The sequence below is a fragment of the Lichenostomus cassidix genome, chromosome 11, assembly GCF_008360975.1.
Source record: "Lichenostomus cassidix isolate B80296 chromosome 11, HeHo_3.0, whole genome shotgun sequence".
In the NCBI taxonomy this organism is placed as follows: Eukaryota; Metazoa; Chordata; class Aves; order Passeriformes; family Meliphagidae; genus Lichenostomus; species Lichenostomus cassidix.
Window position 1 is genome coordinate 17,218,087 of NC_139492.1, and position 19,342 is coordinate 17,237,428.

Sequence of the window (19,342 nt, forward strand, 5' to 3'; positions counted from 1 at the left end):
AAAAGAAATGAAGTACAAAAGGCTATTTGCAAATCTGTCTCTCCGGACCCTGCTGCTGGGAATAAAACCCACTCATTTGAAGTGTGTTGCATGAACACAAAAAAGGTTACTTTGCAGGTTTCTCAAAATGCACATACACATTTTTACATGTACAGACCTTAATAATGTGAGACTTATTAAAATAAAAATGATATAAAGCTGTTATAGAGCGTCCAAAGGAGGGACACAGAGCATGAAGGTGTGCCAGGGGAGGGTTAGGCTGGAGATCAGGAAAGGTTCTTCCCCCAGAGGGTGCTGGCACTGCCCAGGCTCCCCAGGGAATGGTGACATTCCCAAATCTGCCAGAGCTCCAGGAGCCTTTGGACAGCACTGCCAGGGATGCTCAGGCTGGGATTGCTGGGTGTCTGTGCAGGGACAGCAGCTGGATCTGTGAGCCCTGTGGGTCCTTTCCATCTCAGGATATTCTATTCCATGATTCTATGAAAATACCGCATGGCAAAATAAATGCAATATGAATATAGCAAACAAAAAAACCAAACCAACAACAAAAACCAAAAAACAAAAAGCCCGAGAATATTTGTGGCATTTCACAGAGAAGTCTCAAAAATTCAGAAAGCCCTTATTTTCAGATGTGTAAGCTCACGTAGAGTTGCTTATTTTGAGCTTGATCCTACCAAACATAATGACAAAAATTGGCATTAAAAGTGCATATTGCTCAAATTCATTCTAAGAGGTTCAAGAATGAAAGCAAAAGATTTGCTCCGGTCCTTTACTCCAGTCATTGAAGAAAAACACCACACTTTAAAAGGTGTTCACATTAATTCCTCCTATTAGTCTCACCCCAGATTATTTCATTTATTAGAGCAAATACACTGGGAATGCATTTATTACTCTATATCCATGCAGAACAGCAATGAATAAGTACCTTTGAAGTGTGTGCAGTTGCACTGCAACACTTAAAACTCTGCAGAAGAGTCTTTATGTCTGGAAGCTGTTTCCCCTGGAAAAATCGAGCAGTTTAATAAAAGATGCCACAAACCTCTGTAATCCTGTCTTGCTAAAATTTCTCTGCACTTCACAAACTTTGGAACAAGACCTTTTTAACCAACAGGACGAATCCACAGGCTGCGCATTCAGGCTTTTATTTGCAAAGTGATTTGTGTCCTGTTGGTATTCTATAAAATTAATCTCGTCTCTCAGTTTTATTTTGCTGATATATCCCATCAATTCCATTAGAATCAAATGCTTCTGCTCAGTGCCTTCCCACCCACTAACATGAAAACCATTATTTAAATATCAGTTCTATTCTGAGCAGTACTTAAGAGCTGAATTTTCAGCAGGTTTTACAGGTGCATTTGACAACATAGAACAAATTCCACTTGCATGTCTATTGTTTCTGTTTGTGCAAAATTTATTTTTGTATTGAGTCTCCAAAGCACCTAATTAAATGTTTGTACAAATCATACATGACTATGAAAAGTGCCAGGGACACTTTACAATAGAGACAAAAATTGTAACCAAGATCTACATTAATAGATTTGCTTCAAGACTGCTTCCTTCAAAGCAATTAAAGGATTTGTTTGAAGATTATACTAGATCTTTCAACATGTACAAAGCACGCAAGCAATACTGCCTCTGTAATGGCACAAAAGCACATTCATATCCAGAAAATGCAGCAAACAGGGACCACACATCTGATATCATTCTCTCCACAATGTTCAGTTTCCCTGCACTAATTCACTATATCCTGTTTTACTGAGTGTCCTTCATTCAAAGTCTGGCAAAACAAGTCAAAAGAAAATCAAGGTAAGTCATAGGGCAGAAAAAAAATTAAAGGAAGTTACAGAATGAAGGAGATACCCCAGGTGTGCAAATCTCTTAGCAGGGGAAAAACTCCAAAGTCTGGAGGAAGAGTGTAAGTGGAAAAGCCAGGAGGAGGAACCAGGTAAGTGCAAATCTCCTGCGAGCTCTGAAAAGGAGGTTATTTTTAAATTACAGTGGATAAGAAACCAATGAGGGTGACAGAGGACAAACCACAGCCCAACTTCCCGGAGAAGGAAAGCATTTTGCTCGTGACATTCTGTACACCCTTAAGTTTTGGGAAGGATTGCCAAGAACTATAATTGAGGGAGTCTCTGCTTTCCACTCAGGAAGGATTAAGAGCAGCTCTGAAGGCTGTGGAGCACCTCTGCTCCCACTGCCTGCACACCAGCCTGGAAGCACTCAGCACTCGCCAGCCTTAGCAGAGAAAAATAACTCAGAAATATGGATGGTTCTTCTGGAGAGGGAAAAAAATAGAAGAATTCCAAAAATATTCCAAGTCATTTTAATGAATAAACTAAAAATTTCTCCCTGTGGGAACAAACTCTGCTTTTTGCTCGTTTCCGTCTATGACATGCAGTGTTTTAATTATGCAGCAGTCTCAACAAATAGATTGTCACAGCATTTTAGCTAATTCTGTGTAAGATGCCAGCAGAAGATGGGATAATGTCTTCCTTGGTTTGGCTTAGTTTAACCTACCCACTTCTACTCACCAATGACTCAAACTATTCAGGATATTATAACCACCAAAAAAAAATCTTAATGTTGTAAAAATATTGTAAAAATATTTAGACCTGGATATACCCTGAAAATCAAAATACTACAAAGTACAAACCCAGGATTCTCCCCAGCTACTCAAAATAAATTTAAAAGCTCGACTAAAATATTCCAGAAAGAATGGGTTGAATAAAACATTTTTAGATGTGAAATATGCACTTTGCTGTCTCTGTGAAACTGAGATATGTTACTAACCCCAGAGAAACAAATGAGAACAGATATATAATACCTGATATAAATGTAAATTGACACAGCACCAAAAGTCACTGGATAGAAAGCTCATTACACCTTCTGACCCTGAGTTTCGCCTCGAAAGTGGCTACACTAGGGAAGATTTGGGAATGCACTTGATCTGTGTTCTCTTCAATAATAGATACAGCTATTGACAGCCACTGTATTATACCACATGCTATTAATTTATCCACAGAATTTCCAAGATTATCATGAAATTAACTGCTACCCATAATTTTGTTAGTCTAGATTTTTTTACTCAACTCCAGCAGGCAGCTAATACGACAATAATGCACTTAGTTACTCAGAGGGAACTGAACTTTAGCTATGAACAATTAAGGTATTTATACCTGCTCACTGCCAAACATGCATTTACGAACAGATCATTCTTTTCTAAGAATAATTCTAAGGATAGTTCATCCCTGGTGGATACAGATGGCTTATACAAGTGCAAGGCTGATTCACTGACTGGAGGTAACACATTCAGCTACAGCATAAACTAATGCATGGCAACAGGCAAAGCTTTAGGGCAGCAGACAAGCTGGGACACAGAAAAACATGATAATTTGCCCTGTTTTATCGTCTAACTTTGAAAGTAAATTACGGAATCCATGGCAATAATGTTATTTCATATGTGTGCAAACCAGGACCTCCACAGAATCTAGGATTTTGTAATTTGCTGTATAGTCCACACTTTCCTTTTTGGGTTCTTTTTTTTTAATTTTTCAGAGCATAAATAACTTGATTCATCAGACTAGAGACAGAACATGACCTACAGGTGTAGCAATCTTTTAGAATGCTTGAGAACATATTGCAAAAAGCTGACAGAGTTGAGGAGTGGTGACTAATGAGAGAAAAGAAAGGGTGTGAACATGCTTGTGGGGTTTTTTTGACAAATGGAATATGCTTATTTTTGTTGGAAATAGCAGGTTAGCTAACTAGGAAACCATGTCCTTACGGCCAGGTATATTTAAAGCACAAATCTATGGATATTAGAGAAGAATTTTGGAATCACAAAGCACCTCAGTCTTAAATTCCTTAGAAGAATCTCAATGACTGAAGACCTCATGCTATACATTTATACATTCAGAGAAGAAAAAAAAAAAAGACAAATCTTGTCTTACCCGGCCAACTAGGATTGGTTCAGGTCCAGAAAATTCTTCCAATACAAACATTTGATTCCAAACCCAGCCTCTCTTGGAACGGTGCAAAACTCTTTGTTCTTCATTTAGCCTTTTTAGTCCTGTACTGGATCCACTTGGTAGTACTTGAGATTGATTCATTGGAGCCATATAAATGGAAGGAAGGACAGTAATCCATAATATTATTAATGGAGTCCATGTATCCATAAGCATTTCCGTTAGTCTTTCTGGCATTGTACCACAAGCTACGCAAATCACCACAGAAATGAAATTATTATTTTGCTTTCCTCCAGACTGTTGCAATCCAATTCATCATGCAGAACAGAACACTTACTTACAGCTCCTCCATGTGTTTACAGCACAGTCAATGTAAAAATAGCTTAGATGATAAAAACATGATCCATTGAGTTTTCCAGTCATTAAAGATTCCTGGTGGGGGAAAAAAAAAAGAAAAAAGTTCAAATCAGTGACTAAAGAGCTTAGGAAAGCATTCTGAAACATCTTATTTACTTTTACATCACAAACAAGCCATGCTAGGTTTTAAATTTGTAGTTCATAATATTATTGCAGATTAAATGGGCTACAAATAAATTGATTCTGTGTATTCTTTCATTGCCTGAAACACTGAAAGAAGACCCAGAGGAATGATTACACACACTGAGGAAAATATTTAGGCCCAGAACTGGAAGTGTCCAAGGCCAGGCTGGATGGGGCTTGCAGCAACCTGGGATGGTGGAAGGTGTCCCTGCCCATGGCAGGGAGGTGGAAATGGATGATCTTGAAGGTCCCTCCCAACTCAAACCCAATTCTGGGATCCCAAATTCTGGGATCTTGAAGTTTGTCTCAGAGTCTGAAGAAGCCCCCTTCTTGCTGCCTGCATTTTTAATTACAGACACATTTCTCTGCCCAATAAGCAAATCTAAGTCAGGTTGTTTCACTCTTATTCTCCTTTCTTCCACAAGAAGAAAAACCCCAAACTTTTCCTAAATATACAAAGCTCCAGTTGTCAGTTTAGTCATCTGCAACAGCAGCAGCATCACTGCCCAGCAAACCCTTCACAGCCCAAGAGGAACAGCACTGCTAAATCCCCTGGGAAACCCAAGATCCCCAAACCAGCCACTAGCAGGACCTAAGGAAGCTCATTTCTGCACATCTGCACTGCAGCTCTCACTGTCTCTCCTTGGCTTTCAGAGAAAACACACAGTCATGTTTTATTTCAAAGACATTTTCCTAGACGGACACTTGGGAGCATTTTGTCTTTCTCTTCCTGCCCACCCTTTGATGTACTAGAAGGTCACCTCAGGTTTCATCTCAGTGCAAACACTCCTTGAAATGGAAAGGTAAGTTAACACAGCAGGGCTGATGCCACAGGGATGGGCAAAACCTGAAATGCAGCCATGGATCCATGGAAAGCAAGATGGGATGTGGCTCAGGGAGAAGGACTGCATTACTGAGTTATGGAGTTATGCTAAGAGAGTCTTGATACATTTCCTTTGATTCATATCCAAACAATCTCAGGAGAAATCACCATATACAAGAGAGTAGGAATGCCTATTCTCAAGTTTCCACTGTGTCTTAGGCTGGATTTCTTCCACTTTTAAATGAACTCCTAGTGTTGTATGTCTATGAAAATCCTACGAGCTTAATGGTTTGGGTTTGGTGGGTTTTTGGTTTTTTGGGGGGGGATATTTCATTTGTTGTTCTTTTTGAAGGTTCACACACACTCATGGCATAAAACATGCAGAACACCAGCTGTTATTTTTACAGAAAACAATGTAGAAAGTATTTTTTTTTAAACTTCAGTAATTGCCAAAGCAACTGTGAAATGTGTTGCATGAAAACCTGAAACTGTGAGAAACTTGTCTTGTTAGAAGGGGAGAGGAGCTGCTAGCAAAGTGAAACTCAATCTCTCAAGCAGCATGGAAGAATGGTGAGCTAATAGTGCAGTGCTTTGACAATGCATCCACAATGAGGGGAATATATCCATTACAGGAGAACCTGGAGCTTTATAGGCCTCATTGCCAACTGGGGTGGAAATAAAGAAATCAGAGCATACAGCAAGCTCTTGTGAGGGAGTTTTGGGGAAAATGTGAGAGAAGCAAGAGAGGCTTTAAATGTCTTGACGTTCTCTCAATCCCAGAAAAGGAAGAGGAGCAAACAGATTAATGATGGGATGCATCAGCCACCCTCTGAAAAGCCTCCTCAGTCTGGGGAATTCAATGGAATTTACTGCTGCTGCTGCTTTCCAGCACATGTTAAAAAGAGATTTCCAGGGGCATGTGTGGTGGTAGAAGGTATCAAAAGAGAGAAACAGCCAAACTTTCAGTGGAAGTGGTAAATTTGCTCCTATGGGATCCTTTTTATATCTGATTGGATATGTGGGTGCCTCTGCAAGCCAGGGCACAGGTTTTTCTGATTTCTTCAATGGAGTAAGAAATAAAACATAAGAAATAAAACACAGGAGAAATAGAACCACTGTAGAACAGCAAGAGACAGCATCTTCAACCAACACCCAGGATTAAATTCAAAATGGAGAGCAGAAATTAAAAACACAACTTAAGGGTCTTTTTCTCCGAGTAACTGATTTTCTGGGTTTAGATACAAAGGGATTTTTGATCCAGAAATAGTCACACCAGAAAAAGAATAGAACATTACATCTTGCTCTGTTCAAGCCCTAAAAAGGACCCAAGTGGGCCATGACTGACTTCTTTACTCTTCCAGCACAAGCTGCTACAGCTCTTTTTATCAACAGGACCAAATAATAATAATAAAGCACTGCTTTTCATATTCAAGAAGCTTGTTGAAAACAATTCCTAATTAATCTACCCAGTCTGCCTTCTAAAAGAGATTAAACAAACGAGATAAAACGATACAACGCTCCCAGAAACAATTTGGTTTGAAGGAAGAACAGGATATTTGGTTTTCACACTGCCACTCTCAATCCTTGGAAAGCATTAAGTTCATTTCAGTGCATCCCTCCTCGGTTCCTCCCCCACATTTCCTGCTTGTTACTCTTCATTTACTCCAATCAAATTTAGGTCCTCTCCACTCACTCTAATCCAGCAGATTCACTGTGACTGGACTGTCCTCATGCTAGCTCTGTGTTCAGCAATACCTTAAGGCAAACGAGTCCAAACCACATCAGAACTATTAGCAATGCACACACCGAGCCATTTAAACCCCAGCCCAGCCACACAAGCTCAGAGCACACAGAGCTGGCAGATTCTGAGTGCTGACAGCAAAGCTGGGCACTGCAAGGCAAAGGAGAAAAAATCTGATGGGACTTTGGCATGAACCAGTTTTGCTGAGGAATGTGATCACTGTGGAACAATTGAGCTGGATAAATTTTTCTACTGCTCAACCTGTTCTTCTAAGAGCTGAGAAAAAACTCTCATTTAGGCTCTAGCAGTGAATCAGGGCATTCACTTTGTGCAACACATGGAGGTGGGATTGACCCCAAAAATTCTTCACCAAATTTGGAAATTACATCTTTTCTCCATTCCTGGGAGCAGAACACCACAAGGCATTTGAAATATGTGGCCCAGCAATTTGCACATTGGCTAATAGGAAAATCAAGAAGTGCCTGGCAGTTAATTTGTAATCCTCTGGATTAGATGTGTAGGAGGAACTGACAGGGCTACTGAATCAGGCAATAAGAACATATTAAAAGCCATAGGTAAAGGCAGAGTCAGAAATCAGGGAAGACCAGAAGGTGAGACACAGTAGCATTTTCCCTTCCTACATTATGCCACGGTCTAAAGAAGAGGTGAGTATGGAATGGCAGCAAAATCATTCCAGTGAAGCCAGAACCACCTTTTTTAAAGCAACAAAACCAGACAAGCACATGGCCCTTCAAGAGTATTGCACAGAATCACAGAAACATACAATGGTTTGGGTTAAAAGGGATCTTAACAATCATCTCATTGCCCCCCCAGCCCTGGCAGGGACACCTTGCACTGTCCCAGGCTGCTCCAAGCCCCAGTGGCCAAGCTGCCCTTGGACACTGCCAGGGATCCAGGGGTAGCCACAGCTTCTCTGGGCACCCTGTGCCAGGGCCTGCCCACCCTGCCAGGGAACAATTCCTGCCCAAGATCCCATCCAGCCCTGCCCTCTGGCACTGGGAAGCCATTCCCTGTCTCCTGGCCCTGCAGCCCTTGGCAATTGTCTCTCTCCAGCTTTCCTGCAGCTCCTTCAGGCACCAAAAGGCCACACTGAGGTCACCCCAAAGCTTCTCCTCTCCAGGCTGAACAATCCCAGCTCTGCCAGCCTTTCCTCCCAGCACAGCTGCTCCATCCCTCTGCTCATCCTGCTGCCTCCTCTGCACTCTCTCCAGCAGCTCCAGCTCCTTGCTGAGCTGCCCAGGGCTGGGGCAGTGCTCCACCTTCATAAAGATTTTTGCTGGTGTTGATTAAGGTGTAATTTTTGCTTTTAATCTCCACATGTTCAGATGGCCTTGGGCTGCTGTCTTAAAACTTCAGTGATCTTCTGAGTGGTTTCCCCATACACTGTCTGATATATACAACTACAGATCAACTCTAATCCAGCAGAGCTGTTTACAAAACAGCTTTAGTTCTCCATTCGTCCCTGAGAGGGGAAAGTGATATTTAAAATATAAAGAATTTCTTTAATGTAGCAAATAGATGAAAGAAAATTCTCCACTATGTCATGGAGCAGAGATTCAAGCAACTGCCTTATGTTTTCACCAACTTAAAGACTGTATTCATAAATTTTGTTATCCATGCACAGCCTATAGAGAAGTACAGATAAAGCTGAGTGGTTTGTTTTCCACTGTGTGTGCTGAGAGAGTTTTAGGAAAATATTATTCTGTTCACAGGAACTTGCATCTTGGAGCACTACTCATAAAACTCTGAGCTATGCAGTGCGTAAGTCTTGCACAAGTGCAACACAAAGTGATTATGAAGAGGTTTATAACCTACAGGAGAACATAACCAGCACACAGCTTCAGAAAACAATGGCACACACCTTGGGACCTCTCCTGGAACTCCAATCTGTGCAGGTTCCAGCTAGGAGTTCATCCCTTGCACAGAGTTAGAGCCAGGGATAGCAACAGGCAGTACAGAGATATAAAGTTCCTTTTGTGTTTGAGTAGAGGAAAGTGCTTCTGACAGAGCTCATTTCACTACAGTTATTTTAAAATCATATTGTAGTTTTAAAAGGTGAGCACTGGAATGCAGAAGATTTGTTCAAAATATTAATAAAGTTAATAAAAGTAGCTGAAGGTATAAACTTCCCATTGAAAAGGAAAAAAAGTAACATCATAAAAAGCTTTAAAAAAATCAATTTTTTTTTCATTTTCAAAGCAGAGAATATTCATCTGGTCATATAAACCACTTTATTACAATGCCCATGCATTGATCCACACCATGATCTCAGTTTCAGAGATTTTAGAGCCACTCGTGTTCCTTCACGCAAGGGACATGGAAGGTTGTCTTAGGAACTGCAACGAAGTTTTTCCATTATTTCATTTGCAGTGATGATATGCAGCATCTCAGCCCTTTGCCCTCACTATTTCATTGCAGTGGATTTTATCAGCTCCTAAACAACTGTTATGAAGGTAAGAAAAGCCCTTGGGTACTGCTTTCTTTAAATGAGTTACACTAGAGATGCCAGACAAAAATGGATGATTTTTGCCTAGAAGGGTTTTCCTGGTAGAATTCTCAGAATCAACTATATTTCGTTCTTTAAATAATTTCTAGCTTTGATGCTAATTTAATATAAGCAAATGCATGCTGCAATACAACAAGCCTCAAATAATTGATGAGAGGTTTTCATTTAGCAACCACCTAGGGAGTCCCAGGAGGTGCTGGGTGGCAGCAAGTGGAAAACCTGTGCACTCTGCAAGCTCCCTCTGGAGCCCCAAAATTCCACCCAGCCACCCTCGTGGGCCTTTGGGCACAGGAGAACTCATTTAATTTAACGTCTGCCAGAAATAAGAATTTTTACTCCTGCAAAACAGAGCTGTGGGTAAGTTTTAGTAGAGGTTAGGAGAATAAAATAGGAAAGCTAAACAGGTATCCTTGATAAAAATTTACATCTTGCAGCTTCCTCTATCTGAAATTCTTTGGGCAACAGTGAGTTTCTCATTACATATCACAGGTTTCCCACAGTTCATGAGCAGGGCTTGTTCTTCCCTTGTCAATAGGTTGGCAAAATTGGGATCCCTGTACACAGATATAGGTATTATGTACATTTAGTATTTCCTTTGGTATCATCCAAGCAAATTCCTTATTATTGCTACAATTACAATTATTACTGTTTTTCTTTCTTAAACTTTTTAAGTTTGGTTTTTTTTTTTACCTCTCCAGGCATTGGCTACACTACAACTTTTGCTTCTTAGTCCCATTTCTCAAGGATTCAGATAAGGTCCTTTCCCCCAAAAGCAGCAAAATGTTGCAGAGCCTTTCCCCAGTGGGAAGAACAATTATCTTTCCTTCACTCATCCCTGTCTGGCAGCACAACAGAGCTTTAAGCTTTCAGTAACAAAAACAAAAGGCTTTAGTGCTCCAGTCCCACTTGAAGGAATTCTTCTTACTCTTCTTCATAGAATCACAGAGTGGGTTGGGTTGGGAGGGACAGAAAACCCATCTCATTCCACCCCAGCCCTGGCAGGGACACCTTGCACTGTCCCAGGCTGCTCCAAGCCCCAATGGCCAAGCTGCCCTTGGACACTGCCAGGGATCCAGGGGCAGCCACAGCTTCTCTGGGCACCCTGTGCCAGGGCCTGCCCACCCTGCCAGGGAACAATTCCTGCCCAAGATCCCATCCAGCCCTGCCCTCTGGCACTGGGAAGCCATTCCCTGTCTCCTGGCCCTGCAGCCCTTGGCAATTGTCTCTCTCCAGCTTTCCTGCAGCTCCTTCAGGCACCAAAAGGCCACACTGAGGTCACCCCAAAGCTTCTTCTCTCCAGGCTGAACAATCCCAGCTCTGCCAGCCTTTCCTCCCAGCAGAGCTACTCCATCCCTCACACTTATAGGAGAACTGTGGTAAAAGTTTTTAATTTGCCACTAAAGCAGAACAATCCCAAAGTCCACCAGAACAGAACTATCAAGACACCACATCCAGCAAATAAACATGTCATCCTCACCTGCTTAACTCTGCTCCACACTCATCCTGTTCCCAGTACATTTCCATTAAATTGTACCTGAACTTGATTTAAATCACTTTGGATAAGGCAGAGCGCTCATGTTTCCACTGCAAAGGAGTGAATACTTCTTGCCATAAATAATAACCCTTACTCCTCAGCGGATTATTTGTTTGTGTAAAGATTACTCACTTACAAAACAGTCAAATTAAGAAGCAATTCCCACCTAAGAGCAGGATGGACAGCAGTGAGGCTGTAAGCAGCCCTGCTGCCATGGCAGTGGCTCCAGTCCTGCCCCCAGTGCCCACTGCAAAGTGCCACTGGCATGGCCTGGCTAGACTCCCCTGCCTCTTCTCTGCCAGCAGAACTGAGTGTGCAGTCACTCCTTAACCCAGTTCTGTCAAAATGATCTTGTTAACTTAAACGCCTTTAATAGTAAGGTGTTTTTAAAACCAAATCATTTTGACAGAGCTGGGTTAGGCCGTTGCTCATGCTATAATTCCACCAAGAGCAATTTTCATTTAAGAGGCTCTTACCCCCCCTCAGCCCCCACAACATGCAAGCTGCACATTTCAAATAATTGGTCTCCATTCCCATTCCTCCTTCACTGCAGTTTACTGTCCCTGCAGTTGTGCTCTTCGCAATCAACGCTGCCAGACAGGCCAGTGAAATGTGGGTTAACAAAAACAATTTGCAACAAATCCCTGTTTCAAGAAGACTTTTCCTTCAAGATTCTAACCCAGATCATTGCAGAACTAAAAACCCATCAACTACAGGCAAACAACAGGAAGTTTTGAGAACAACTTGCTGACAAAAAGCATATGAAGTTTCACTATATGCTTCAGAGAGCAGAGAAATAGTTGAATCAACAAAATTGAGCGGAGGAAAACTTCTGGAGAAGAGGAGAAACAGGCAATTAAGAACAGCAAACTACTTAAATAAATCTCTGATGGACTCCTGGTATACAGCCTGATGTGGTTTTGTTCATTGATGCTGGCAGGTTCTAGGGATGGAAACCTCTCCCAGATGCGCTGGTCTGACACCAGGCTCCAGCAGGGCAGGTTTTAGGGATGGAAACCTCTCCCAGATGTGCTAGTCTGACACCAGGCTCCAGCAGGGCAGGTTTTAGGGATGGAAACCTCTCCGAGATGTGCTGGCTTCACCAGGAGGGAACTGCTGTGACCCAGCCCACCCTGGCAGAGGGGCTGGACAGGGCACAGAGCCAGCAGCCACACTCCAGGCCAGGCATGTCCCAGCCCTGCTGCACATCCTAATTACCCCGTGTAGCTGCACTAGATTTCAGCCACTAACAGTGATTTTAAGGGACTGTTACGTCACCTGGAGTTAGCTGGAACACACAGAAGCATTAAAGCATTAGCCACACATCCCTTCCCTCGGCCACACACCTGACATCGCACAGGGAGGGAAACGAGATGGGAAATGTTACACGAGCTCTGCTATTGCAGCACGGCGAGGAACCCTTTGTGCTGTCAGAGGCTCCTGCCAATCCAACTGCAAATCAATTGTCCGAGTTTATTCTGATGTACTACTCGTGGCAATTTGCTTATGGCTGCCTGGGAAATCAAAAGCAGACACCTAAAGCACTATTTATTTCAGCAGCACTGGCAACAGGCACCACCTCTCTCTTGCTTTTTGTCTTAGGTGTTCTGCCCTAACCACACATGGAGCAATTCAGTGAGCAAAGATATGGCACTGTATTTTTTTAAGCTTAGTCATGCTCTGCTACTCTTTAAAGACTTCTGCACAGTTCTTTAGGTTATTAAGTGAGTTCCTGAGCTTGTGTCAAATGCTAAAGGACTGTTTCAGGCACAGTGTTAGTCTCTGCATCAGATATAGCTGAGGGAATCCACGCACTGGGAAAATACAGACATGTGGGCATACAGAGAGGTACAGAAATGCAATGGTTTCTTCAACATTTAGACCTCCAATATTTACTGAAGGATTTATTAATCTATCTGGAAGATTATCAAAAGCAGGTTAGTTCAGTTTTAGGGATCTGTTTCAGGGAGGGAGGGAGGGAGGGAGGGAGGGAGGGAGGGAGGGAGGGAGGGAGGGAGGGAGGGAGGGAGGGAGGGAGGGAGGGGGAGGGAGGGGAGGGAGGGAGGGAGGGAGGGAGGGGGAGGGAGGGAGGGAGGGAGGGAGGGAGGAAGGAAGGGAAAGGAAGGAAGGAAGGAAGGAAGGAAGGAAGGAAGGAAAGGAAGGAAGGAAGGGAAGGAAGGAAGGAAGGAAGGAAGGAAGGAAGGAAGGAAGGAAGGAAGGAAGGAAGGAAGGAAGGAAGGAAGGAAGGAAGGAAGGAAGGAAGGAAGGAAGGAAGGAAGGAAGGAAGGAAGGAAGGAAGGAAGGAAGGAAGGAAGGTAGGTCTAGAAAAGCTTTTCTAAGATAAATTCCTCTTCCTTCATTGCTGTACTCTTGAACTGGGAAACACCACAACTGGTGGTCCGGAGTGGAGGTGAGGCTGCTACAGCATATAAGTCACTGCACAATGGACTGAGGCTTTGGGATAAAGGGAAAATGACAATGTACACTGCACTGAAATCATCTCCCTTAATATTGTAATAAATTGTTTGTTATGCTGTGACTGCTTAACATGATACTTTATCTCATCTACAACCTCTATTTTATGTAAGTGACTACCTAAATATTTTATAATTTTTGATAAATATTTACTATCAGGAAATCCTTTCTTAAAAAAAAGCAAACCACAAAAGAGTATCTCGACCCAGTGATATCATGCTTACTGTTCAACTTCTACTGCTATCAATAGAATTTCTTATTGGGGATATTTTTGTCACTCTTCGATAATAAAATCAATATGGGCCAACCTTAAAGCTGCCAAGGCTCAGATTTTTTGTATATAAAGCTGTCAGTCTTTCCAGAAGCAGGCACTACTTTATGGAACCAGAATGCTTTTAAAGAAACCCACCAAGGGTGTCGTCAGAACCTTCAAACTATTTTTATTCTTTATTATTCCTTGCATTGTGCAGTGCTCAGGACTTCCAGTGTGCTACACATGCTCAGGCACAGGACAAAGAGGCAGCATGTGCTCCACAGTTTGCAGCTGAAGGTGAAATTTCCTCCCTAATGAAATAAGTCCTTACGATATTTAAGGTCATTTTGGTTTTGGTTGGTTAGCTGGGTTCTTTGTTTGATTGGGTTTGGGGTTTTTTGGTGTGGATGGGTTTTTTTCCATCACAGCTGATAAGAAAGCCATAGGTATTAAAATGGCAACACAGCTGCTTTAGGTCTAGAAAAGAACAAATGGTATTTGCAATCTCCCCCATCAACTTCTTATAGTTAGGAAAAAAGAAATGTTTGGGTTTCTGGGAGTCACACTCCACTGATGTGTGTCAGAACATCATCTCACGATGCAGGCTCAAAACAGAGAGCAAAGACAGACAAGACTTCCAGAGTGGTCCAGAAACTTAAACAGAACAAAAACAGTTGCATCAGCATTGTTTTCATCCTATAGCAAGAGGAAGAAGCGATCTGAAGTAATTTTTATTTTCTCCAGTCCACTGATGAAAGCTATTTTCCTCTGACTAAAATAGAAGTGCATTGCAGGGGCTGAACAAGCTCAGCTGTCACACGCTGCTCCCCTTCTGAAGGTGCATTACAGAATGTGAGACCTCTGTGCCTCTGGAAGGAGAGAGGGGAGAGAGGCAAGGTGAGCTCAACGTGAAGGGAGCTCACAAAAAGAAAAACAGATTGGCCTGCGACTGAGAATTAGGTGTTAACTGTGCTCTGCCTGGGGCATTGTTTATCAGGAGACTTTCAGCAGCTGGGATGTGCTTATCCTGTACTTCCTGAAAAAAAATCTTTAAATATTAATGGAGGACATAAATATCTTGCTTTCTGGGCTTCTTTCTCAGTCTTTTAAAAAAAATATATAAATATATACAACAGAGCTTACATTTTTATTGGTTTTGTTTAATGAATGTTGGGTATTCTCTACAGAATTAAACTAAACATAATAATTAAGGCAAAACCTACAAGTCTTCTGGACATATATTCTGATTAAACTAAGATGATAAAATTATGACTGGACACCATGACTTAGTGACAGCTACATAAACTCTCCAGATACATGCATGAATATGTGCGTGTGCATTAAAAAAATCTTTAAAAAGGAAAAATCTGAATATACCTGGACCTTTCTAACTATATTCAGTATGACTGCAGTAAACCTACCCTAATCTCTTCTGCTGAGATATGTGAAATTAGAAGCGAAGGTTTCTAATTTTGCATCACTGAATTTGATGGCAGTTTTACCATCACTTTAGATGAGTTGTTTGGAAAGAATTAGAGCTCTCTGACGTTAAAATAATTTCTTTTGCAGTTGCCCGAGTGAGATTTTGTGGGATTTTTTCACCCATTTATTTGTTTTAATCTAACTTCAGGAAACACACAAAAAATAAAGGTCAGAGACCAGAACACAGAACTCAACCTAAACTTCAGTGACATTAAGTTTTGATGATCTGTTACTTAAAGGGCAATCATGGCTGTTACATTTAATCCATAAGAGATTCACAACTGAAGTGTTGCAAAACTCAATTAGAGGATTGTGCTCCCTCCTGAGTGCATGCAGTCCATTTGCAGTATGATTTAGGGCTTGGAAAGAATAGATATGTATTGAAAATATTTTATTTTTCTATTTTATATAAAACAAATATATAAAATACGTGGATAAGATTCTGATCATCAGCGACTGCAAAGGAATTGTATGTAAATGGTTGGGAGTACCTCAAATGAGGCTGAGCAGTGCTTCCCTGGAAGAAGCCACTTTGGGTGATCTTACACCAAATCAGAAAGCTGAAACTGTGACCTAGGGACTGCCAAGACTGTTTTCATGGTATTTTGAACTCGCTCATCTGTTCCAAAGACCTGGTGAAGACACTGAGAAATGCCTTTGTGAGCTTGGCTGTGGCTTGGGCACCTCAGGGTACAGAGGACACTTCCCATGGGAGTTTTCCCTTCGCAGATCTGGGACTGGGAGACATTGCTCATCTCAAATCCAAGCCAAGGCGCTCATCATTCTCAATTTCAAATGATTTCCGCAAGACACATCATGATCAACACCTTGGAAAATCAATTCTAGGAGTGCTATCACTGCAACCAACCCATGGATAAAAGCTGCTCTCATGGCTAAGGCAGGCAGAAATCAGATTTTATACCATCTGTCTCCAGTAAAAGACTATGTGTTGGTAACTGAACTGGTTCACAGATAATTTTTTTTCTTTTCAGCTCGCACTTACTACTTACTCGAGGTACCATCAGTACCCAATGTATTTTGGGAACAAAATGTTATTAATGTACTTGAAATGCCACTGAGTTGATGTTATTTACGTGGCTGACAAAATGAGAAACATGCTGAACAGATTCTAAAACAAAGAAGGAGTGGAAAATAAATGTGTGTGTGTGTATATATATATAAATATAAATATATATATATATACAGACACTCATTTGAAATCTCAAATTGGACATTATTTTGTTCTGTCTACTGCTCAAATAGTTATGTTCAGAAAGCTCTGAAGTGAGCCACCTTTTTCTATGGCAACAACACTAAGAAAAATTTTGAGTTCCCATGATCTAATTTAATTCTATTGATGTGATCTTGTGGTAGCAATGATGCTTAAAATGTTCCAAGCTCAAATTGCCGTAGCATTTGCCTCCCACTGAAAGAATCTGGGTTGTATTATTTTATATTCATAGTTGAAAGACTCTTATGATAGCACTTTAGTGTATACTGTAAGCATACAATTGTATCGATAGTAGGTCAGGCTTTAATAATAATAAAATGGAAATGGAATGCTGATTAGAGATGGGGTATCTGATGGTTATGGGGGATTTATAAAAACACCTGCACGAGCAGTCGCTTTCTGTTACAGAACATGCACAATCATCACTTAGCAATGCACAGCTCTGAGAAATTACAGGACATGTTCACATTCCTTCTTGTTCATCATCTCAGATCAGTACTTCTTTTGCTTGAAAGTCTCTCAAGTTTTGGCAATGAAATGGTCTGTAGGTACCACAAGTCAGGTGGGTGGGTTCCAGGCCCCTATTTTCAATAAATGTCTGAAAAAGTCCCACCTAAAGTCTGTGGGAATGGTCTTACTTAAAAAGATGAACTCTGCAGTTGTGTGAGAGGAAAAAGAAAATTCAAGAACTGCTTCAAGGGCTAACAGACCTAAACCCATGTCCATTGCTGATCGTGAGTTCTCAGGTGAAATGGTTCTGTATCTTGAAAAAGGGACTACAAGTATATTTTTTCCAGAGAAGACAATGCATCATATGTTAGCAGATGTGCAAATAAAATGTCCACAGATAAATTTATTTGATAAAGGTGAAATATTATTAGAAAAATCCTGAAGATCACAAATTGGCAAAAATTCAAAAGATTACAAATTCACAAAAAAAGTGAATTTATATCTCATTGTGGGACTACTTTCCCTTTACAACTCTGTTTTGGACCTCAGTAGCAGGAGCTGATGGGAATGACTAAAGAACATTGAAAAGGCGCTGAGTGACTTCATCTGAGGTGGATTCTGCCTCGCCCTGCAGAGATGCAAACTTATTTTAAATGAAAGGTATAAAAGGAGCAGCTGTCATATCCAGCGATTCTCCTATTAAAACCAGTTGCATTTATTAAGCAGGCGCACGGAGTGTTATTGATTTTTTAATATTGAAGAAAATGTCCAAAGTTAGTTTCTTGGCTAGCAGCCTGCCCAGTTAACAAATTGCTCACCTGGATAATTTAAGAACCAACTTACATGAAATGCTTCGATCTCCAAGGACACTGAAGGCCCTCAGCTTACAACTAAGCATGGAAACCAACATCCTCCATAGCCAGGATGCAAGTTTGGGAAAAAGGAGGGAGTTAATAAATAGCTTAGGAGGAAGCTACCAGAAAGCTCTGCTCATTCTGCAAGCAGTGAGGTGGAACAATAAAGCTTAAAGGATGAAAATATCACGTAATAATCCCTTCCTAGGGTTCTTCTGTCACAAACATCCATACAACTAGGCTGGCAGGTAACACCACAGAGAGCTTTGGGCTGCTGGTGTTATCAGATTTTATGGGTGTGGAATTTGGTAATTTCACAGGTATGTCAAATACTAACTTCTTCTAGATGCTTCACCGTTTTTTTTTTAAAGACAAGAAAAATATACACGAGGGTAATTTTCCGGTCTTCTGAATTTATTTATTATATATACTGAAAAGCCTATTGTGGAGTCTCTACTTGCTCGTAGCAGTCTGATATGGAACACAGAGGAGGAATATCATTCATACAAGAGCACTGCATATTTCTCCTTATCCTTGTTGCGGAGAAACTCTTGTAGAATTTCCCAAAGAGGATGAGAGAAGTTAAGAGGATTCTTTATCTATAGCTTTGGTAGTTATCAGCTCTATTCTTTAATTGAAACTGAAGTGAGCAGCTGTTAACTTCCCTTCCATTAAGCGCTAACAGGTTCCATTTGAAACAATAAACAGTTAAGGCTCTTTGAGTTCTTGCCATCAGCACCTCCCAAAAAACACCTGTCTGCGATAGCCAGCGCCACTACGGGCGAGCTGTTTATGAGATCAAGTGAGCTGTTTAGAGGTGTCAGCCTTTATAAAAGTTGTATGAGTGTTTCTTCTCCTTTCAGAGAGAAGAGACAGACTCGTTCGCATGGAACAGAGTGTGTGTTTGTGCCTGTCTGGGAGGGAGGGAGGGAGGGAGAGCAGGGTACAGTTTGATACCTGTTGGCAACGCGAGCAGGTCTGTGGAGCGGCGGGATCTGCCAGCTTGGATTGATTCCACCCTATTTAGTCTGCTCCTAAACGCAAACTGCTCGAATTGAGACAAATTCCAGACGCGCCTGAACGGCAACGAACCGCCAAGGAATTGCTGCCCGTGTTAAGTAGTGTCACCTTCATGGCGGTAGGCAGAGACTAAATGAGGGTTGGAATTAATCTCTTTTCTGTTCCCCACCTAGGAGCTGCCCCAGGCTCCGCAGGCTGCCAGGCTCGCCCAGCCGGTGCTGCCGAGCAGGGATGCTGTCTGGCGGCTCGGGGCTCCCGGCTGGGCTGCTGCTACCCAGCAGATGCTGGAGCCAAGCAGAATAGAAGGATGAGCTCCTCCTCTGCCTTCCTCAAAGAGAAGATGAAGCGTTTAGTGCCACAGCAGCTTCAGGGGGCCACAGGCTCCTGCATTTGTGCTCTGGAGCCTTGGCAGCGAGCAGCGAGCGAGGCTGGGGCTAAGGGGCT

General features: G+C 41.8%; 1 protein-coding gene across 1 annotated transcript in view; it reads right to left on the minus strand.

Annotated features, from left to right (window-relative positions):
- Positions 1 to 19,342, minus strand: part of CDH8 (cadherin 8) — a 154,774-nt gene that overhangs the window by 134,019 nt on the left and 1,413 nt on the right. Inside the window, exons 2-3 of the mRNA XM_085072000.1 lie at positions 4,310 to 4,400; positions 3,954 to 4,216 (exon numbers count right to left, since the gene is read on the minus strand). Coding sequence (XP_084928126.1) covers positions 3,954 to 4,216; positions 4,310 to 4,391 — 345 coding nt within the window. The 5' untranslated portion in view covers positions 4,392 to 4,400. The remainder of the gene's footprint in view (positions 1 to 3,953; positions 4,217 to 4,309; positions 4,401 to 19,342) is intronic.